The sequence below is a fragment of the Falco naumanni genome, chromosome 1, assembly GCF_017639655.2.
Source record: "Falco naumanni isolate bFalNau1 chromosome 1, bFalNau1.pat, whole genome shotgun sequence".
NCBI lineage: Eukaryota > Metazoa > Chordata > Aves > Falconiformes > Falconidae > Falco > Falco naumanni.
Window position 1 is genome coordinate 94397108 of NC_054054.1, and position 21868 is coordinate 94418975.

Below are 21868 nucleotides of genomic sequence, written 5' to 3' on the forward strand. Positions count from 1 at the left end.
GATTTCCTCTCCTGTGTGTTTCTGCAGCTCACTGGGTGGCCCAAGCACAACCCCCCATATCTGTTTGCTCCTTCAGAGCCCTCCCTGCATCACACCAGGTTTCAGCTCCAGCCCCACGGGGCCCACAGGTGCCCCCCGAGAGCAGCTGGCAGCCAGCCTGGCCATGCTTCGGGGTGAAGGCTATCTGTGTGGGTGAAACCCTGGGAGCTGGAGAATGTGCTTAACAGGCACAAAATCTGCACGTGACAAACCATTTCTGGGAAATTTTTATCTTGCACCCCACAGGCGAGGGCGGGGGGACTGCGGTGCTGCCGCACACCCCAGCACAAGGACACAGCTGCACCCAGCAGGGGTGGCAGGCAAGTAAAAAGAGGCTTTTCTACCTCAAAAGCAACACATCCCGGTATCCCTGCATCGCTACATCCGTGCATCCCCATAACCCTGCATTTTGTCCCAGCCACAGGGCAGGCAGGATGTGTCCCCGGGTCCCTGCATCAGGACACCCTTCCCCTTTAGAAGAGCGTGCCAGTTTTTATCTCCCTCTTGCAGTTTGTTGTGCGGCTTTCACAAGCACCATGAGCTGATTCTGCTTCAAAGCAGACATGGCTGGCTGGAATTTCCCTGATTTTTTTTTTTTTTTTTTTTTTTAACTGGGGAAACCACAGGACTGCTCCCAAGGAGCAAGGCACATTCCTCGCTGCAGGAGGGCAGCAGGAGATGGGGCTATGCCAAGGGACAGCATCCGGCGCATGGGGTGGTGCCCAGCTGAGGTACCGCAAGAGCAGTCTCACATGTGAGTGACAAACCACAGCAGCAACACGTGGCCTGCTCTGCATTTTAAAAAAAAAATATTAAAAAAATATTGTGGACAGATGTATTAAGAATAGCCACTTCTTTTTAAATGGTTTTTAAAACACCCTAGGTATGAAAAAAGGCAAGTAAGGTTTCTCGTGTGGTTTCAAATCTTCAGAGGAGGCAAAGTTTGCAAGTGTGTTTTCTGTTTGTTTTTGAAATTTATGGGAATACTCCCTGGGAAAAAAGCAGCCACCAAAAGGCAGAGGAGAGCACGGTGGCCTGCAGCACAGCGGGTAAGCCATGCCAGATACCACACCACGCTGACCTTCCACACACCAGTGTGCCCCCAGCTCCTGGGGAGCCAGCTCACACGCTCGGCGTGCGAATCCTCGAGGCAAACATCAGCCATGCTCTCCCCACAACCCACTCCTCTGGCAAATCTCAGCTGAACTGCAGCCCTTGGGATGCGGAGGCATCTCCAGAGGGCAGGGAACCACCCCTGCTCGCTCCCCCTCCTCAGCCCTACACCCCACTACACCCTTCCTCTCCTGGGCTCAAGCCCAAGGGCACATTTACTCTCCTTAACAAAGCACTTAGGTCAAAGGTTGAATTCTTAAAGAAGATGCTCCAGAATTAAGATTGCTCCTCTAATGGGAGCTTAAAAAAAAAAAATAATAAAGCAAATAGTCCTGAAGGGATTCGAGCAGAAGTCAGCCCTGCTAGCACTGGTCTGTACTTCCTGGGGCGACGGCACCCAGTGCCCACTTGCCCTCTACTGCCAGCAGAATTGCCCTGGCACCCTGGAGAAGAGGAGCTCACACAGATTGCGAAATGAAACTCCGACACAGCGGTAGTCTGCAGGCAGACACACTGCCCCACATTTGTATACTGCATTGATACACAGACGGATCTGTAGTTCTTACATAAACGTTAAGACCAAGGCAACATTTCCCACTAAATTCTGTAGAATATTAGGCAAAACTATACATCCTCCAAAAAAGTGCAGCCCTTCCAGTACCGGAACATCAGGATTTTCTCTCCAGAAAGAAGCCACCGTGTTCTCTGCAGCTAAGCAGCCTTCTTCACTTTTACATTTCACAGTCGTGACAGGACACAGGCTGCTGAAATACCCACATCCCAGTTGTGTAAGCACAACGACAGTGGCTGTACACACACGAGCAGTGACATGTTGTGCGTAAGTTGTGCGTATCTTACAGCTTCATTTAGTAGTGCGCAGGATCCTACTAACAGCTAGAATAATTGCACTGCAAATTTAAGTGGAATGAGGACAAGCTTTACAGTCAGTTTAGGCATTGTTTGCTTTCTTCTCTGACTCTTCTTTGTTTGGATCCTGCTTCAACTTGTAATCAGCCAATGCAGCCTTGATTGCATCTTCAGCCAACACTACAAACAAAACAAGTATTTCAAAGATGACAAAAATCCTTTAGAACAAAAGATGCCGCAAAAACAAGGGCAGCTAGTAGTCATCACCATTGCAGGTAGCACTGGTCAGCACCTTAGAAAAAGAATGTCAGAATCTGAACACTTTATTACAAGTCTGCTGAGCTATGAGGTCCAAAAGATGAAAGGGATCTGAAAACTCTTAACATCCCCCACCTGCCCCCCTGAAATCTGAATATAAGCACGCTTCTCTTATGGGCCAACCTTAGCTGTTCCTTGTGCAGAAACTTTATTTGGCAAACAACATTCAGAAGCACCTGTGCTGTTCCCAGAAGTCTCCCTCTCAAGTACAAGTTTGTATTTGAACTTTCACCGTTTGGCCCTTTACTTACTTGAGCAGTGCAGTTTGACTGGAGGAAGGCAGAGTTCTTTAGCAATATCAGTATTCTTGATTTTCAATGCTTCATCAACCTGAAACACAGGTAGTGTGTGGTCACCGGTCATGTGAGGTACAACACAGGCTACAAAGGCATTTGTTAAGAGTGCTTTCATGCTCCAGAGCCAACAGAATCCACACAGAAGAACATCTCAACTGCCAGGGGCAGCAAAGGATGCTGGAATTAAGGAACTTCTCAGATTGAGCGGTGGTAGGAATGAGCTGCGACACCACATACTGGTGTCACAGAGTGAGTGCTACCAGCTGGGCTGCCCTAAATGTGCTTATCTACTACTGTAATACAGAAATGCATTACTTGTCTACAGAAAGAAAGATCTAAATGATCTAAAGACGCTCCATAATTAAACTTTCTTCCAGAATATGCAATCAGCATAGTTTGCTTGCTGCTTAAGACACGAAATACTTCCCTGCAGATTAATGGAGATTCTTGGAAAAGGCAGCTATCGCCCTAGAGGTCAGGCCACTAACAGGGCTGCTTTCTAAGCTACTGTACTGCACAAAGTCAGTCCTGGGATTCCTAAGCCAGTGTTTCCTACGTGATCCCAACAGACAACACGGGCATGTTTAAAGCTTTGAAGGCGTTCCATGGCATCACCTCCGATTCCAGTGGGCACCCTTACCGTTTTCCCTTTGACCCACTCCGTTGCCAGCGAACTTGACGCAATGGCTGACCCGCAACCAAAGGTTTTGAAGCGGGCATCAATGATCCTCCCGTTCTCATCCACTTCCACCTGTGAGAGCATCAGTGGCACCTCAGGGGCTGGCTCAGCTGTGCCAGTCACCCTAGAGCCACCTTGTCAGGGCCAGGAGGGGCCCCGGGGAGCGGGACAGGCCCTGCCCAGGCCCCAGGGGACGTTTTAGGGTGCAGAGAGCGTGAAGAGGGAAGGCCGCACTGCATCCCTGAGGGGAAAGAAGGGGGGTTGGGCCTCGCAGCAGCCGCTGGTGACCCCCCCTCCCCCGTGCCTGCGGGTCCCCAAGGTCACCTGCAGCTTCATGACATCGCCGCAGGCCGGGGCGCCCACCAGGCCGGTGCCCACGTTCTTGGCATTGCGGTCGAGGGAGCCGACATTGCGCGGGTTCTCGTAGTGATCCACCACCTGCGAGGACACCGCGTCACCACCAGCCACCACGGGTATCCCCAGCCACCCTCCTCGTCCTCCTCCACCTCCCCACAGCCCCTCACCTTCTTGTGGTAGCCCAGCCTGGCCGCCGCCTCCCCGCGCCCAGGCCGTAGCAGCGCCACCCCCACCGCCCTCAGCGCCGCCATCTTGAGCCTCCCGCCGGGCGGGGGCGGCCTCGTGCCGCCTTTTTATACCCTCGGGCGGGGCCGGCCACGCCCCCGCGCTGCCTCAGGGCCGGCGCCGAGCGCTACCCGAGGGGCTGAGGGCTGCCTGCAAAACAAGCCTCGTACTGCTGTCGCTGAAAGCATCGCTCAACGCCGTTTCCAATCGCGACACAGTTTTTATCGCTACGCGCGGCGCACGTGCGGGCCGCGGCAGCCACACTCAATATGGCGGGCGAGCGGCGCCGCGCACGCCCCGGACCTCCTCAGAGGCCCCCTGAGGGCCTGGCTCCGGGCTGCCCGGGGCGCTGCCTGAGCCTCAGATGATAAGAGAAGGGGGCTAGCGCCGGCGGCGCCCACCGCAGCGCGGCCTCGGTGCGCAGCGCAGCGCGGGGTGCTGCGGGAGGCCGCTCGCCCCTCTCCTCGCCGTGCTCGCCGGGCGGCAGTACGCGGCGGCGGGACAGGCGCCGAGGGGACAGCCCCGCCGACCGGCGGAGCGCGGCTGGCTGCGAAGGGAGCTGCATAAGATGGCGGCGGCGGGAGCTGAGGCGGCTGCGGTGGCGGCGGAGGAGGAGAAGCGGCTGCCGGAGGGCGACCCCGAGTCGGGAGGTGATTCGGAGGATGAGGGCGATTCGGACTCGTCTGGTGATGGTGAAGATGAGGAGAAGGAAAACGAGGCTGAAATCCAGCGGCTGGAGGAGCAGGTGGGGCCCGGCGGCAATGTGGGGAGGGGGCGGTAGGGCAGCGCCGCGGCCTCCGCCCGACCTGGGCTTTGGGCCCTGAGGAGCGGGTGTTGGAGGCCGGGCCCGGTGCGGCCTGGCTCGGCCCACGTTGCTACAAGAGACGCGTCGGTCGCGGCCCCCCCCGCCCCCGGCAGCGCTGCCGGGGATCTGGGGAGGGCTCGTTCCGGGGGTCTGAGGCCTTGCGGGGGGCGCTTTTTGTGCCTGTTTGCTGGAGCAGTTGTGGTGATGCGGGGAAAAAATCCGGGGGTGCTCGTGTAGGTTGGTGTTGGGAGCTGTCAGGACTCGAACGTGGAGTTTGCAGTGGGAGCTAAGTGTTTGGGGATGGGTGGGTTTTTTTGAGAGGGAAATTAGAGGAGAGGCCTAGTGGACGGTTTGTACTCATTGAAAAAAAACCAGCTAGCTGTCTGGGGTTTTCTTATTGAAATTAGAGCATGTTTAGCTTTGTTGAAAAAGACTTTCTTAATTTTGTGCTTTTGCATCTGTTTCTGCGGCTGGTAGCTGCTGTACTGCTGCTGCTGGCATTTGCTCTGCTGAGCAGTAACCTTTAGAGATTAGAGCTATAAGCTAACCTCTCAGCTTAATTTTAAAGGTCTGTTAAGTTTGGAAGTGTTGTTTTATAAATGTCTGCTTGTGACCTGATAGTATCTTGCGAACAATAGCAAAGTTTGGTGGAGCTCATGCAGGAAGGTAGGTGTTGTCTTGGCTATGTGACCGCACGATGACATGCGTGCGCCCCAAAAGAGAGTATAAAGTTCTGTTCTGCTAAAGTTTTCAGACTTCTTCGTGTCAATCACTAAACAGTGCTTCTAAAAAATATATATATTTTTTTTAAAGCTTTCCATCAATGCTTTTGACTATAACTGTCACTTGGATTTGATAAAGTTGCTCCGCCAGGAGGGAGAGCTGGTCAAGCTCAGAAGAGCTCGTCAGAAGATGAGTGAACTCTTCCCTCTTACTGAAGGTACAGAGCATCTCCTTGTGTTGCAGCTGATACAGCTTAATTATCCTTGTGTAAAATGCTGTTGTTTCAGTAGTGAAATAATGTGTTTGTGCTAGGCTTCACCAACATTATTCCAGTCCAGAGAAACCTAAAAGAACAGATTTGGGACTTTTAAACTGAGTGCTGCTGGTGTTAATGGCCAGCGTTGAACTTTGTCTCTGGCAGATGCAGGATAGTGAGCCTGTTGCAGGAATTTGAGTTGTTGCCACTTGTAACTGTGCTGTCCTCTGCCAGAGGCTGTTGTGGTAGTGTGGTACTGGTGGGAGGGGGTGGTTTTTGTGTGCCTGTCTACTCTAGGCTCTGTTAGCTGTGTGAGTGGCTGCCAGGATGCAGCCTGCTGTAGCCCAGGGACAGACATATGTCTGCTTGTGCTGCTTTAGCTGTAGGGCATACAGCTGTGGGATGGCAGCACTGAAACAGCTCCTGTAACAGTCAGTGAATGTGACTCGGAACCCAGATGAATTCCTGCCAAAAGTTAAGTTTCCTAGTCAAGAAGCAAAAAAATAGGATGTTGGTGGAAGTTGTAGGTAGCCCTTGAAGTGTGTGTTTCTGTTTTTATTCGTAACACAGAGGCAGTGTAAATATTGCAGAGGCCGCTCCACCAGTGTGCTTTTAGGCTTGACGAAGGAAGGTTTCCTTCTGTGTGCTTGGAAACTTGCAGTCTAAAACTTGGAAACTTACCGTCTCTTGTAAATGTATGAGTGAAGTTGTATCTCTGGGTGCTGCCTCTTTGGTTACTGGTGCATACTGATCCTCTGCCTGAGTTACTGATAAATCACTGCTTGCAACTTCCACTCTCTTTAAATAAGAGTGTGCTTGTTTAGTACCAGTTTGAAAAGATCTCTGCCAAACTTTTATTTTAAATTCATTGTGAGTAGTTGTGGAGGCTAAAATTGCTCTCTTCTCTGCCTTGGCTAGCTCCCCATTTTTAAGTCTGTTACTAAAAACTCTCATAAAAAAATCAACAAGTGGGCTTAACGTATTCTTTCTGAATATTGATGATGTATTCTAAACGTCTTCCTTCCAGAAATTTGGCTGGACTGGTTGAAGGATGAGATAAAAATGGCTTCTGAAAGCTCTGAGCGGGAGAAAGTTTATGAGCTGTTTGAGAGAGCTGTGAAAGACTACATCTGTAAGTTGTTAATATATGCTGTAAAATGTATTGTGTTGCATTTGGATTATCGTTTGCTTTTTCTAGGAAAGTTCCTTCTCTTATAACACAGAACTTGCATAAAAAATATTAGTGTGAAGTGATCCTTAGACTTTCTGAAGCATTGGAGTTAAGGCCGTTCAAAGGCAATGCTTTTAAGTGCCACTGCAGTCTTTAAGACCTAAGCAAATGCCGTAAAAAGTTGTAAATGCATGTTTTGCACTTCTCTAATCTCTAAAAGCAGCAGGTATTGCACTTGCTTAGGGAATGCTTTCTGTTATTACCCATTATAGATTCTTCAGGTCGGTCTTTGAGGAAAGCGAATGCTTTTAAAAGGTTCATTTCTACTCCTGTCTTCCATGCTGGTTAGCACTGTCTTCACTGCCACTTTTACTGTCTGACAGCTCTTTCAGAACAGCTCATGGTTACTGTCTGAGAGACAGCTTTCTTGAAATCCTGTGAGGCAGGTAACCCTAACCATGCTGTGGTACCAGGCTCTGATCATCCCGGTTAAAAGCACGGGAAGTATGTAGTGTCTTGGCTCTCCGTTTGTCAGGAGCTGCCTGCAGCTGTAGCTTAAAGCACTGAGTAACGGCATGCTCTGGGACATTGTGGTGGGGTGCTGAAAACTTGAAGGCTGAAGAAGCATAGAGGGCTTGGTAACATCGAGGCAAATCCCTTGCAGAAGCTATATACAAAATGTCACAGCACCAGCATAGCTCACCTCACAGGGTGTTGGTGATCGTTCAGGGAGAAGGAATGGAGAGGTGAAGAACTGAGAGGAAGAATCCTCTGGATCTGTGGCTGGGTTGCGCTTGGAGTTCAGAAGGACTACTTGTGGAGCCTGAGACGTGCAGTCTAACATCTGTTGGCTGGATAGTCTCTACTGGGGGTTCTTCAACCTAATTTGCTCAGACTGCTATTGACAGGAGAGGTGCCAGGCAGCTAACGCTGTTCTAGCACTTCCTTCTTGCCTTCATAGTTAGCTGCTTAAGCAGTTGCTGAGCAGGCAAGTATAGTAGTGTGGAAAGAGAAGAAGGACCTACTTTAGTCTGAGTTATGTAGGAGTGTGGCAGCTTTGCGGTCCTAGCTCTGTACATGTGCTCAAGAAAATGTTGTTGGGGGCGTCTTGGTGCATCTCTGATGTAGCTCATGTGCCAGAGGTGGCCCACAGGAGTCAGTGGCAACCACAAGCATGACTTCTTTCAGAAGAAAACTGTAGCTGCTGGTGCTGAACCAAGAGCATAGAATAAAATACTTTTAACTTTTCTCTACTACATTGGATGGTGAAGAAAATTGGCATGTGTTGGTCTATTTACATGTGGCAAATGAGGTATTTGGGAAGCAGAGAGTTACCGTTATTTATTTTTGGGAGGGTTAGGTCATTTGTTTCTCCTAACTTTGTTTAGGTCCTGAAATTTGGTTGGAATATGCCCAGTATTCAATCGGTGGCATTGGTCAGGAAGGAGGAATTGAGAAAGTTCGCTCAATATTTGAGAGAGCGTTAACTGCAGTTGGACTGCATGTGACGAAAGGAACAGCTTTATGGGAAGCGTACCGTGAGTTTGAGAATGCCATACTGGAAACGGCACAGGTAAGGCCATGCTCCTGGGCTTTTGTAAGAAACAAGCTGTGGTGTAGTTTCTGAAGTCATCCTGTACTGCCCCCTCATCAGTCTCCTCTGAGAAAAGGCTGTAATGTCACACAGTTGTTTCTTTTCAGCTGCAGGAGCTGACACTTTGGTCTGGGAAAAATGTTCTGTGTATTTAGTTGATACAGTAATGGATTTGTGTTTAAATAAGATCACAAAGTGTCGCTCTGCTGCTTTAGCTTGAACTGATACGAATAACTTGAAATTGAGTAGCTTCATTATTAAACAATGCTCTTGCCAGTGAATATTTTTGCACGTAGTCAATCAAGTTTACTTTTCTAGACTGTTTTCTACTTCTAGTTTCTACTTTTCTGCTTCTCAGCTTTTAACTCATTCATTATTTTACGCTTTTTATGACTTTTGGATGATGGTATATTTTGTCTGGAACATAGTTTGAAATCTGCAAAAGTCACCTTTACAAGACTGCCAGAACTACATAAGATATGGAAGTTAAAAGATGTCCCTGCCCACAGTAGGGGAGATGGAACACGATGATCTTTAAAGATCCATTCCAACCCTCTTCTGTGAAATGCCCTAACAAAGGGGTAACAGGAGAATATCTTTCGTTCACAAACAGAAAGAAAGCTGGAAGTTCTAAATCATCTGTGCTCACACCAGGGAGTTGTTGAAAAACTATCTGGCAGCCCAGTGGGTTTGTGAAACGGCATGATCACATGCTGCTTACTTTTGCTTGCTTTTTTTTTCAGGTTATCATTTCCCTATGCATGTGTCAGCTTTCAGTGAGAATGCTTTTCACATTCATCCAGCTTCTGAGTCTAGCAATTTCCAAGTTTTAGCTTTCACAGTGGTGACCTCTGAAATGCAAGATGGCTGTGTCTGTCTTTCAAGGATCATGTAGTCATTTGGAGCCCAGATCCCCCAACTCATAAACAATGCCCCATCATGTTCATCAGCTCAGGCTTGAGGGAACTGATTAAATTTCAGTCCTTTTGTTTGTAGCCAGCTCCTGGCAGTGTTCCATCTCCTGAGCAGCAGCAGATGCTCTGCAGCCAGCTTGAGAAGATCCACACGCTGTTCAGGCGCCAGCTGGGGATCCCACTGTTAGGTAAGAGCCATTGCACTTGCAGAGATGGTGTGGATATGCTGTGTTACAGTGATCCAGGCATTAGTCATGATTATGCTTCTGGTAGAGCCAAACTGCAGCTGTAGTACTTGTGTGTTCTTTAATCGATGATGTTTGCCTGTCTTTAGGGCCTCGTGAACGATGCACAGATCCCTTTTGTTCAGAAATATTGTTACTCATTGAAACTTGATTTATCTGTTTCTTCAGTACATAATTTGAGGCTGTTTAAAGTGCAAGTGATGAGCACAAAACATGACCATTAGGAACTAGGAATTCAGCTGTGAAGATCACTCCATAAAACCTTGGTTGTTGGGCAGTAGTATGTGCTGACAGCTGGATTGTTAGTATCCTGCTGTGTCTAATTCATACTTCAGACTCCTTGTTGAGTCCCTCTTCTTGCTGCTTTTCTTATAGGAGAAAGTTAAGTACAGTTCTTCTTCATTTGCACATTGAAAGAATTTAGGTTCTTCTTTTTCATTAAAGCCTGGGGACAATCTTGCCACTTTGGTTTTCTAAATTCAAATCAGTAGCTTTAATAACTTCCCCTGAATTTGTGTTTTAGTGCGCTGTAAGATGAAGTGTCTGAACCCTTTAAGCATGCAGTAGTGTGATAGTTAAGGTTGAAAGTGTAAATAAAAATACGTGTTAGAATCAAGTATAGGTTGAAATCTGGTTATTTAGTCCAATAAGTGCATTATTGATGTGGTTTTCATGTCTGTTTTAATTAGATATGGAGGCGTCATATGCTGAATACGAGGAGTGGTCAGAAGATCCAATTCCAGAAACAATAATAAAGAATTACAAAAAAGCTCTACAGCAACTGGAGAAGTGTAAACCATATGAAGAGGCACTGGTAACGCTGTTACTTACACTTTCCTTTAAGAGTTAATTGCTTTGGAGTGATTTCCCCTGCCCCAGTTTTACTGTTGTGTTTTTATTTTTTTTTAATCACAGAGATAAAGCAGCTGAATATTGCTAGGTGATCTCTTCAGCTGTGAGCAGTGTGAGGCTAGAAGCCTCACAATGGTTATACTGGAAACTTGAATCTGTTGACTGTGTCAGGCTATTCCAGAGTGCTCATGTGCACCTCAGCTGTTTCTTCCAACATTGATGAGCATGCTGGGCTAAGAGGAATAAAAATGAATGGCTTCAGAACCAGGGTGGTATTTGGAGATACATGAAAATTGAAAGCTCTTGATATTTAGAGGCGGGGCTCTTCTGTAAAGCTTTGCGTGAGGCCTACTCTGAATAACAATTGAATTGTTTGGATTGTGCTTTGTTTAAAGAGTTTAATTTTTTGTGTCTTTTGTCTGTTTTATAGCTGGGTGCTGAAACACCAAAGCTAGCAGAATATCAAGCTTACATTGATTTTGAAATGAAAGCAGGTGATCCAGCTCGCATTCAGTTGATCTATGAGAGGGCTTTGGCTGAGAACTGCCTTGTGCCAGATCTTTGGGCACGCTACAATCAGTATTTGGTAAGGGAAAAAAGCTAACAATGTTTTCAGGGTTTTTTTCTGTGTCATGTGTGGTTTTCTTTTTTAAATCTTAGTGATAAACAACCAACCAGTAAGTTCTACCTCAGTCTTGTCCCTCAGTTTTTTAAATTTGCTCTTTGTTTCTTCCTGTTTTCAGTGGTGTGTTTATTGATCAAAGTGAGCGCTTGCTTACTTCTTTCTCTAGCTCTGTGTTTTCGCTGCAGAATTAAAGTGGGCGTGGGCATCGAGGCTTGTGTTGACCAGGAGTAATCTGCTGTGCTTAAGCTGTGGCATGGTCTCTGGTGGCTAGTCATCCGGAGGCATTGCTTCCGAGGATGTCCCTCCTTTTCTTCTAGCCTTTTGTAGGCAAAGCAATTCAGTGCTGTCTGAATCACTGAGGAGCCTCCCTCTCCTTCAGGAGACACAGATAAATTAATGAAAGCGCTTGTTTGAGGGCTGCCGGTGCTGTCTTGAATGTTCTGTAGTGGAAAACAAAAACCCTAATTTTCCAGCAAGCTGAAGCAAACCCAGATGTTCAGCCTATATTTACATGTGGGGTATCATACTGAACTTGAGAGGCAGGGCTTTACATGTGGGCAGAAGGACCATCTATTAAGAGGCGTGTAACTTGCTGTAGGAGGCTTACCTAGGCTGAACTGCTCTGTTGTCTCTATCTTCCCAGCCTGAGACAGCAGGTTGCGGATGGAATGAGGTCTGTCTGAGTAGGCTGTGTGTACACCCTCTTTCTTATATCCTTTCCTCCCCTCTTCTTAATGTACCAGGAACAGTTGGGCCTTTATTATATTTATTATGTTTATCTTGTTGGCAGAAAATACCTTGGTTAGAAGCAGACAGTTAGATAGTGCAGGCTGAATATGGCATGGAGTCTTGTTTGTGTTGCTCCTGAGCATATCCTGTTTGATCTGAAGGTGTTCACTGGATTTTTAGGAGTATAGAATTTAAAATACATACCTTGTCATAAGTTTTCAAATAGAAAATGAAAGTACTGTTTTTAAGGTGTTGGACCTTTATAAGCTGGTATTTGTCTTGGATGGTCTCCCTGGCTAACAGGAACTTTGTTGTATGATTATTTCAGGACCGGCAGCTAAAAGTGAAAGAATTGGTCTTGTCTGCTCATGACCGCGCTGTTAGGAATTGTCCCTGGACGGTTGGGCTGTGGATTAGATATCTTTTGGCAATGGAGAGGCATAGAGTGGATCACAGCATTATTTCTGGTAAAGACAGACCGTCTTGGCAAAACTTCTTTACAGTACTGCTTTCTGCACTCTGAATAAGATGTGACAAATGGTGACTTGTAGGTTTTGCTTTCATCCTGCTGCAACAGTCTTAAAGCTGATGCAATGTATAGTAGTGTGCTTCTAGGGCAAAGCCGCTTTTGTTGCGCAGCTTCAGTTCTGAGCAAGCAGTAAACAACTTTGTATGAACATTACTGAATTAAACTGGCTTCTGAATTAACTTCCTAAACAAATTTACCATATGTAGGATTTCTTGTATTTTTTTCTTGTCTTCCTGGAAATGTAAGGTGCTCAGATACTTCTTTGTGCTATACACTGTAGCTCGCTAATTTTGTCTGTATCTGAAAAGTAAATATATTTACATGTGGGGTGTTTTTTTTCCCCCGTTTTCTTTCAGAAATGTTTGAGAAAGCTCTGAATGCAGGTTTTATTCAGGCCACGGACTATGTAGAAATCTGGCAGGCATATCTTGATTACCTGAGAAGAAGGGTGGATTTTACACAAGGTATATATGATATATATGTCAATAAATATTGAAGCTGTTTTCTATGTACTTCTCTGAAACAGAGGTATTTTTTAAAAAAATTAATAATAGTTTCATATGTTTCACAAAACCTACTTTCTGGCCATTTAGTGTCTATAAAATATATTAACTTAGTTGGTTTAAAGCAGCTCCCTGCTGACAGAATAGATTGTGCTGTTGCAAAACTGCCCTGCCTTTTATATTTTAGGTACTTGATGGGTTTCTCGTTATGCACGGTGTGAGTTTTACTGAAGTAATAAATTTTGGCTCCCCCCACCCCCCAGTAAAATTATTGTGGGTGTTAGGGAAGATGGATGGGAGATGAAAATTAAATTACTTGAAGGCAATTCTTTCTTCTTTTTTTTGAAGACTCCAGTAAAGAACTAGAAGAGCTGCGGTCTGCGTTTGCACGTGCTGTGGAGTATTTGAAACAAGAGGTAGAAGAGCGTAAGTTCAATCATCCAGTATATTGTTCTCGTTCAAAATAATTTTATAGATGAGTTCTCCACACAATGTTTAACTTGTCTTCAAGTGTCTCGAATGTTTTAAGAAAGCTACAGATAAACATTTCATCTGCAGTGTAGAACTTGTTTAATAAACACTTTATTTCCAAGAGCCATTCACAAACAGTACTTGTTTTTATTCCCAGGATTCAGTGAGAGTGGAGATCCATCCTGCACGATCATGCAGAACTGGGCAAGAGTTGAGGTGATGATTCCATCTGCTGTATTTAAATTCCTAGACTAGAGGAAATTGATTGTTTTAACATCGCAACCACAGAATGCAATCCTTTTGTACTTTGCAGTTACCTAGACAAAATGCCAGTGAGTAAATTTTTCTTCTTCCACTGCTGTTTCTGGACTGGTCAAGCACATAGTGGTGCTTCAGGCTTGAGGCACAACAACCTGGGAAAGAAGCAGCATTGTGTTTGAGAAGGTTGTCGGGACCGTTAGTATGTTTATACTGCTGTGACTGCAGTATGGTACAGAAATGTGAGTGTAACTTGGTTAGCAGGCTAGCCACAGTTAGTGCTGCCTACGCTAACTAGTTTCAGCCTAGTGCAGGTGTCAGCATACTGCACAGTCACTGTCTGCGAGTGGATGTTTTATTTTCCTTCCTTTGCCTTAGGCTGGTATGAATCAGAATAAGTCACGTTACTTTTGTGCTGTAATTTCTCTGGGCATAATGCATGGGATGGATTGCCAAAGTTTCAGGCATTGTAATCCTCCTGAACAATGTGAGCCTGAATCTGAATTAATTACTTTCACTTTCTGTCCACTTAGTGGAGGGAGAAAGTAGGTACATCTTATGCTAAAGCAGTTCTAATAAATCAGTTGTCAGGCATACTTGTGTACCCCTACAGTTAGATTGGGTGAATCCCACTTGGGTGTCTTAATCCTTTTCCCCTCTTCCCCTGCTGCCTTTCCTAAGCACTTCTATCACAAAACCAGTTCTCAGTCTGTGCTCTGTTAGGTATGTTCCTGAGTAATGACAAAAGGAGAAATTTGGAAGCAACTAAACTTCTTTATAATGACCAAAATGAAACGTATGTGGGAGCCAAAACCAAAGATTGATGTAACGGAAGGGCAGGAAAGTATTATTCAGTAGTAGGATTGCATTAGGTGTTCACTTTGATCACTCTAAAGAGGGTCTGTGTGCATCATTGCTAGTGTTTTCTTGTTTTGGGGGGTAGAGGGGAGCCAGTTGGGGTAACGGTGTTGAACAGATAATCCTAAATTATATTGAATACTTTGGATGCTGTGTTGCAGGCCCGCTTATGTAACAACATGCAGAAAGCCAGAGAACTCTGGGACAACATCATGACTAAAGGAAATGCCAAATATGCTAACATGTGGCTGGAATATTATAACCTAGAAAGGTAAGAGCCTAACTGGTTGGAAGAGTTGATTAACTTTTGTCTCTCACAGATGGGGAAACTAAAAACTTAAATGCTTAGCGTGGGTGTACATCATATGGGTCTATATTAGGCTTTTGAGGTTCTTACAGCAGCTCTGCAGTATATTTCAGAAGTATTAGACAATGTGTAATGTGACCAACAAAGCGTAGTGGGAGGTTTGCTGAGGAAGAGGGGAAACATTTGCAAAGAATGCAGTTAACTGTCCTATCCTGTAATCTTGATGTGGAGGATTTGCTCCTTACTCCGTGGTTTCCCTACTGCAGAGCTCACGGTGACACTCAGCACTGCAGGAAGGCCTTGCATCGAGCTGTGCAGTGCACAAGTGACTATCCAGAGCACGTCTGTGAGGTGCTGCTCACGCTGGAGAGAATAGAAGGTAACTCACTGCACGTCATCTTGTTTTACCCAGTCTGGTTAGTGTACAATGACACAGAGTGAATTTTGATCTAGTGTTTTGTGTTCTGATGAAGGGTTATTATCTTTTCACTGCTGTCATATACACAAGCAGCTCTCTTTTTCTCTCTTTTTTTTTTTCTTCTTTTCTGGCCTGACTTGAAGCCTGCTGAAATTCCTGGGTTTTTCCATGCCTTTTTGGAGTGTCATATTATAAATGTGAGGGTTTAGCTCTGCTTGGGTTTTGTTTTCTTTATCTTTGAAGGCTGCTTGTTATAGATAGAATTTTCGTATGTAATGGTTAATATTAAGAGCGAGTTCTGTGAACTCACTGACTCTCTTATTTATCTAGAATTGTATTTTCAAATTATGGGAAAGCTAAATACAAGGCGCCTTTTTTTTTTTTTTAACTCCTTTAGGAACATTGGAAGACTGGGATGCAGCTGTTCAAAAAACAGAAAACAGATTAGCTCGAGTTAATGAACAAAGAGCAAAGGTCAGAACTTTCTGAGAACTACCTAAGTCCTTTATAGGAAATGCCTATATTAAGCTTATGCTTGTCTGACTGTCACATTTCTAATGTTGGTTCCCATAGATAATCCTGAATTGTCTTAAAGCCTCAGAACTATTGATTTTTAGTTTAAAGCTGTGGTTAACCTCTTCTGATACTTTTCATCTTTCACCTTTGGACCTCTGGATGGATACAAAAGTAACATGCACTCCAGGAAAGCTGTGAGAGCAAACAATTGAGATGTGCTTTAAATGATGATCCTGTTGGAGAAAACCCTCCAGGTTCAGTACTTCAGAAAAACGCTCTGCAGCCTGGAGCCACTAGAAGCAAAAATCTTGCTTTTTTTGTAGGCTGCTGAGAAAGAAGCTGCTCTGGCAAAGCAGGAGGAGGAGAAAGCTGAACAACGAAAGCAGGCTCGGGCAGAAAAGAAAGCTTCCAAAAAGGCCAAAAAAACAAGGATTGGAGACAAGCGCAAAGCAGATGATGATGATGAAGCTGAATGGGGACAAGAAGAAGAAGGTAAAAAAAAAAAGATAATAAATTCAAACTTCAGATGCGGCAACAGAGTTATTGGTTATCTCCCTTCTGTTAGAGGCAGGTGGGGAGGTGCTATCAGTGGTGTCTTCAGAGCTGCTGTCTTCAGGGTCTTTTTCTGCTAGGTCTTCACTGTGATAGTGAAATGAAAGCAAGGCTAAATGGGTTTTGACCAACAGAAGTATATGTTTATAAGAACTTCTAGAGATTTTTTAGACTTTTCTTATTTCAGAGAAATACTATGATGTTTTTCAGTTGTTTTTAAAGTAATTTTCCTGACTCATCATGTGATGCTGAGGCTGTGTCTAAATTGGGTTATTCAGTATTGTAGCACTCTCTTAGAAGGTGGTAACAGTAGATTTTAATAGATTACTGCCCCTGGGAGTTTTGAGAGCTTCTAGATTTATTTTTTTTTCTTACTTTAATCCCATTAGACAGAGAGAGCATAGATAGTAGCTGTAACTGACAGAAAGAAGGAAAAATACTGCTTCTGCTTTCATCTAAGTCCTTGCTGTCTTGGTCAAATAATCTGTTGTTGCTCATTATTAAAAACCTGAGGGAGGCTTTATTTTTTCTCTTAAGAATTGTCATTGTATTTGTGGTTTCACACGCTGTTTCCAAACTCTGTAGTGGTGATGCAGGACAACTTAATTTCAATGGTGAATGAAAAGGTGTAACCTTTTTCTATTAAGGCTTTCAATTTCATTAACCAGCAGAGTTGCCCAGCAAGAGACACAAGGGAGATGGGGATGGCATACTTCTTGAGGAAGACATGGAGGTAGAAACTGGGCTGTTCGGAAGAAGTGGACCTGAAAAGCCAGATTACCCAGCAAACCAAAAGGAAAAGGCATCTACCAGTCGAAAAGACATCCCCAAAGTTCTACACGACAGTAGTAAAGATAATGTTACTGTCTTTGTCAGCAACCTTTCCTACAACATGGCAGATCCTGAAGTGAAACTGAAAGAGCTCTTTGAGAGCTGTGGGGAGGTAGCAGAAGTCCGTCCAGTATTCAGCAACAAGGGGACTTTCCGGGGCTACTGCTACGTACAATTCAAGGAAGAAAAATCTGCGCTCCAAGCTCTTGGCTTGGATCGTAAAGTTGTGGAGGGAAGACCAATGTTTGTTTCTCCATGTGTTGACAAGAACAAAAATCCAGATTTTAAGGTAAACTTTTTATTCTTTCAAGTAGTAGGTTGAACAGTGGGACTGCATAGGAAAGCTGTCATAATTTGTTGCTTCCTGAGTGCTTGCATCTAATAAACTTGAGTTTGGAATGGTAATGTTATGTCTTAGCAGTAAAATTGTTTTCTGGGAGCTCTTGCGTACTTTGCCATAAAGCAGGATTAACATTAGCTTCCTCCAAGATTTGCAGAAATCTGCTAATCAGGGCAGCTTGTTACTGGTGTGATGTACCCAGATCCTTACTTGAGCACCTCCATCTGCGAAGTACTTATTTTGGTTGAGCCTGGACAGCTGTGGGCATTTATTGCACAACCCACTCGTTCTTGTTAATGGTCTGTACTAGAGATGGGTTGTATAATCGGTGGTTTTCTGCATTATGGAGTTACTGCACACAAAAACTTAATGTTCGGATAGTGACAACTGAGCAAGAAGACATTATCGATGGCTGTCCTCACTGTGAAGGAAATGTAGATATTTAGAAGCATTTACTTGTGTATGCTTACGTCCTTAGTGTATGCCTACGTTTATAGGCAAATGTCTTTCAAGATACTGCTTGTGGCTTTAAGGTAGTTTTGGAGCCCACAAATAATGAAGTACTCTAACCTTTTGAGGGTATAATAGATTAAAATCTTTGGATTCTCCAACTGGTTTGTTAACTAACAGCCTTTTCATTTCTTCAGGTGTTCAGGTATAGCACTACACTGGAGAAACATAAACTGTTTATATCTGGTTTGCCATTTTCCTGCACTAAGGAAGAGCTGGAAGATGTGTGTAAAGCACATGGGAATGTGAAAGACATTCGGCTGGTCACTAACAGAGCTGGGAAACCCAAGGTAGGCAAATGCACTCTTAATTTCAAGCAGTCCTTCAAAAAGAAGCTCTTTGTGAAGCTTGGATATAAAAAGTAGGGGTTTTTATTTTTAAAAGCTCTCAACCTAGCTGTCTTTTAAAACTTGTAGAAATGCTTGGATTTATAGACCCCAGTGTGTGTTTGTGCCAACAAATAAGTGGGAGGGGAAGAGGAATTTTTCTAAAATACTTCTTAAATTGCAGAAGAAGAATGTGCGATATAAATAGTATAGAGGGGAAGATGTTTACAGTGCTTTCAGTATGGTAAAAATAGGCATTATTAAGTCTGCAAAGAATTTATTTTGAAAGTTACTGACTAGATAGATTCTCCTCCTCCCTTTCTTCAGTTATACCAGGTGAAACCTGTTTCTTGAGGCTATTGTTCCTAACATCTGCTGCAGTAATAGATTTGCCAGTGAGAAATAAGCCACCTCTTTCTGACAGGGCTCATTATTTCCCTCCTGGAATAAATGACTCCTTGTTAAATAAGAGACTCTAAACCAGCTGCTGCTCTGCCAAAATTCTACCTGACACCTTGGCTATGTCTGCATGTCGGGCACTTCTAACGGGTGCCATCCTGGTGATGATGTGCATGTATTTTTAAAATATATTTTATAGCTCTTAGCAATTCTCAAGTACAGTTCCGGTTGCACGTATACATTATAACAAGTGCTCTCATGCGTACCCCAAGTCTTGCAGTCCATGTTCCTAGCTTAGCTGGAGCTGTGGTTCTGCCTAAACCACAAATAAGTCTACCTTGAACATTATATAAAATCTGATGTATTTCCTGTGAAACGTGATAATAAAAAAAAAAATACAGCTTAAGAGTTTGAATGTCATTTAAAAGAGCAACAATAACAGAGCTGAGAGGTGATGCCTCCCAGCTAGTGTGCCTGCTCTAAGAGCCTGCCCAGCAGATGCTGGGGGGTGCCCTTTTGTCCATTTGCTGGAAGTAAGACTCTGGTACTGAAGGTGTACCAGCAGCCGTTAGCAGCTGGTTATCAGTGCAGTTAGCAGCTGTTACTTCGTGAAGTCAACACAGATCCTTTTCCTGCAAAGAGTCGCTGTTCTCCGGGCAGCGATGACTTTCTCTTTAGAGATGGTGCCTGTCAGTCCTGTTGGAGCTGCTTAAGATGGGGTTTGCTGCTCTTGAAACTGAGGGGGCTGCAATGGCCCTGTGTTAGTGTACTTGATTCCTTAGGTACAAGTTGTAGCCTAGTGAAGAATCGCAGGAGAGTTTGTGTGGATGTTTCTGTTCTAGCTGTATAGATTCATTTGTCTTTTTTCCCCTATGAATCCAAATCTGTCCAGTACCAGATTCAAGAAGTGAAGACTTGCCACTGCTGTAGTACTTTGTTATATTTACTGGGATCTTGGTTTTCTCTTTTCTCCCTCTTTTTAAATACCTCTTCCACAAATTAGGGTGTTGTGGATGACAGTCAAGAAATGCAGGTTGTAGATAAACTTTTTTAGCTAAAGAATATTGGGACTCTTAGCCATGTTAAGGTCTACTTTCTGTACAATTTTCCTACCAGTTAGCCAAATAACTCACAAAGGCTGTCACACAGAGAAAGAAGCGCTAAAACTAATGTAGGTTACCCCTTTTCCTTATTTAGGGCCTGGCCTATGTGGAATATGAAAATGAAGCTCAGGCCTCACAGGCAGTGCTGAAAATGGATGGCCTGATGGTTAAGGAACATGTCATCAAGGTGATGATCAGTAACCCACCTCTCCGAAAGCTGCCAGACAAGTCTGAGGCAGGCAGAGCACCACAGTTTGCAGTACCACGACAGATTTATGGAGCGTAAGTATTAGCGAGAGGGGGGCTGCTTGGTGATGCTTAAAAAGGAAACACAGAGTTTCTTTATATGCTAAAGTGTAGGAATCTCAGCTAGAATGTGAGACAACAATTTTAAAAGTGCTGAACGATAAAAAATGGTGTTGGTGGATTGATGAGGAAAAGCAGGTTTTTCTTCTTTATCAATAGAAACAGTTCTGTAGTGACTAAGTATCAGGCATCAGACATGCTGTTGGATCTGATATTAGCATGTGAGCGCTGATAACTTCCACGTCCTGTCCTTCTGGAGAACCAGCCATTGTTCACAGTGAGCGTTAACATTGCTCTTTCATCTTCCGGAGTGCTTCTGCTGCTTAGCACTGCATTGGTGTTGTGTTGTATGTGCCACGGAGCTTCAGTTTCTGGGGACTGTTGGGCAATTGTTTTCTGCCAGAACTTAGGTGTACTGTTTCAAAGGGCACCCATTGAAAGCTTTGCACTACTTAATACTGAAACAAATGACAGGAATAATATTTAAATGAGCATTCCTCATAGTGAACAAAGTCCTTCTTGTTTCCCCAAGCTAAAGCAGTATGTTCAAAGAGGCCTGGCATATTTTTAAATGTCCCTTTTTGTCTCCAGGCGAGGGAAGGGAAGGACACAGCTTTCTATGATGCCTCGTGCGTTACAGCGCCAGAGTAACCCTGTGGCTAAGGCTGAGAATGGGATGGTCCAGAACTCACCAGCAACTTCATCCGAATCCCCTGAGGAGCCTAAACAGATGTCCAATGCTGATTTTGCCAAGATGCTACTGAAAAAGTGAGCAAAAAGTCTGCAATCAGCAGGTCTGGTAAAATGTGAAATGCCTTTATGGAAGCCATGTTGTGTCCTTATGCTAGCAAGGAGAGAACGCCAGTCACAATCATGTGTAAATACTGTTCTGGACTACTGCATTCATTGAGATCAGTGTAGGATGGTACAAATCCAGGATTTTTTCCTCTTGTTTCTAGGAGCAAAGCATTATACTATGTTCTGGTAAAATGGCGTTACACGATTCCTCATATTGAGGGTAATGAGCGGGGAAATATTTCCTGTACAGGTTGGGTGCCACATCAAGTTTTATGAATACTTTACAAATTTCTCTTTCATTAACGAATGAGATGTGATGTGAAAGCCTAGTGATAACCTTGTCAAGCTCCACTGGTCAGTTCCGATTGTGATTGCAGTCATTCTCTCTGACAGCGAACGCATTTTCCACCCAAACACACACACGCGCAGGGACATTCATCTCCTTCCATTAAGAGTTAAATGGCAGATGCTAGTAACTTCACCACAATGGCCTATTTTAGTATTGGGAGAGTTTGTATACATATGTGTGTATATGTATATACACAAATATACATATATATGTATTCGGCTAATGTTCTGTTCCCAGTTGACCTGTTTTTTATATTGTGTATTTGTAAAAGACATTCAAATTATTATTTTTAAGTGTCATGAGATGATATCTAGATCTGGTAATTTTTGTTTCCCATAAAATCTGTACGTGCTGTTGCTAAGGACCATTTTTTTTGGTTGTTTTAGCTAGCTAGCTCATGTCTTTTGCAGGTGCTTTCTGTATGGTTTTGTACAAATGTGAAGTGCAAGCTGACGTTTCTTGGTTTATTAAACTCAAGTTCTCAAAGGTTTTTTATAAATACTGTTGCTTTTGTTGAAATGCGGGTGTTTGGAATTGCACTTATCCTATGGCAGCTGGGTAATACTGATGTACCTCACCTCTCAGGTGCACTGAGATACACAGTGTCACTTATCTTTAAGTAGCTCATTCCATCTAGTATGAATATCCTGAAAGCCCTTCAGTAATCGTCTCGGACTTCAAAGTAA

At 44.4% G+C, this 21868-nt stretch overlaps 2 protein-coding genes across 3 annotated transcripts; one reads left to right on the forward strand and one right to left on the reverse strand.

Moving 5' to 3' along the window:
- Positions 1 to 1646: 1646 nt before the first annotated feature.
- On the reverse strand, positions 1647 to 3952 carry ISCU (iron-sulfur cluster assembly enzyme). The gene is made up of 5 exons (XM_040608290.1): positions 3837 to 3952; positions 3637 to 3750; positions 3274 to 3384; positions 2589 to 2667; positions 1647 to 2199 (listed from the first exon to the last, which is right to left on the reverse strand). Exons 1-5 carry the CDS (start codon positions 3918 to 3920, stop codon positions 2102 to 2104), a joined length of 486 nt encoding a protein of 161 aa, XP_040464224.1. The 5' UTR covers positions 3921 to 3952; the 3' UTR covers positions 1647 to 2101.
- Positions 3953 to 4430: 478 nt separating this feature from the next.
- On the forward strand, positions 4431 to 21681 carry SART3 (spliceosome associated factor 3, U4/U6 recycling protein). 2 transcript variants are annotated; one of them, XM_040608254.1, is made up of 19 exons: positions 4431 to 4639; positions 5513 to 5639; positions 6706 to 6810; positions 8238 to 8422; positions 9440 to 9545; positions 10292 to 10416; positions 10885 to 11040; positions 12137 to 12275; positions 12694 to 12801; positions 13189 to 13266; positions 13469 to 13527; positions 14589 to 14698; positions 15001 to 15113; positions 15550 to 15626; positions 15992 to 16160; positions 16889 to 17340; positions 18039 to 18191; positions 19824 to 20011; positions 20627 to 21681. In XM_040608254.1, exons 1-19 carry the CDS (start codon positions 4463 to 4465, stop codon positions 20805 to 20807), a joined length of 2808 nt encoding a protein of 935 aa, XP_040464188.1. In that variant the 5' UTR covers positions 4431 to 4462; the 3' UTR covers positions 20808 to 21681. The 2 variants fall into 2 exon arrangements, with proteins under 2 accessions (XP_040464188.1, XP_040464195.1); XM_040608261.1 differs by having other exon boundaries at positions 16892 to 17340.
- Positions 21682 to 21868: the final 187 nt, after the last annotated feature.

Bases quoted from the DNA above. Each gene is read 5' to 3' on its own strand.
- ISCU (XM_040608290.1), bottom strand. From the start codon at position 3,920: ATGGCGGCGCTGAGGGCGGTGGGGGTGGCGCTGCTACGGCCTGGGCGC. The intron at 3,385-3,636 runs GTGACCTTGGGG...ATGCTCTCACAG, and splicing joins GCGATGTCATGAAGCTGCAG to GTGGAAGTGGATGAGAACGG. The intron at 2,200-2,588 runs GTAAGTAAAGGG...TTTTGTTTGTAG, and splicing joins AGTCAAACTGCACTGCTCAA to TGTTGGCTGAAGATGCAATC.
- SART3 (XM_040608254.1), top strand. From the start codon at position 4,463: ATGGCGGCGGCGGGAGCTGAGGCGGCTGCGGTGGCGGCGGAGGAGGAG. The intron at 14,699-15,000 runs GTAAGAGCCTAA...TCCCTACTGCAG, and splicing joins GAATATTATAACCTAGAAAG to AGCTCACGGTGACACTCAGC. The intron at 18,192-19,823 runs GTAGGCAAATGC...TTCCTTATTTAG, and splicing joins ACAGAGCTGGGAAACCCAAG to GGCCTGGCCTATGTGGAATA.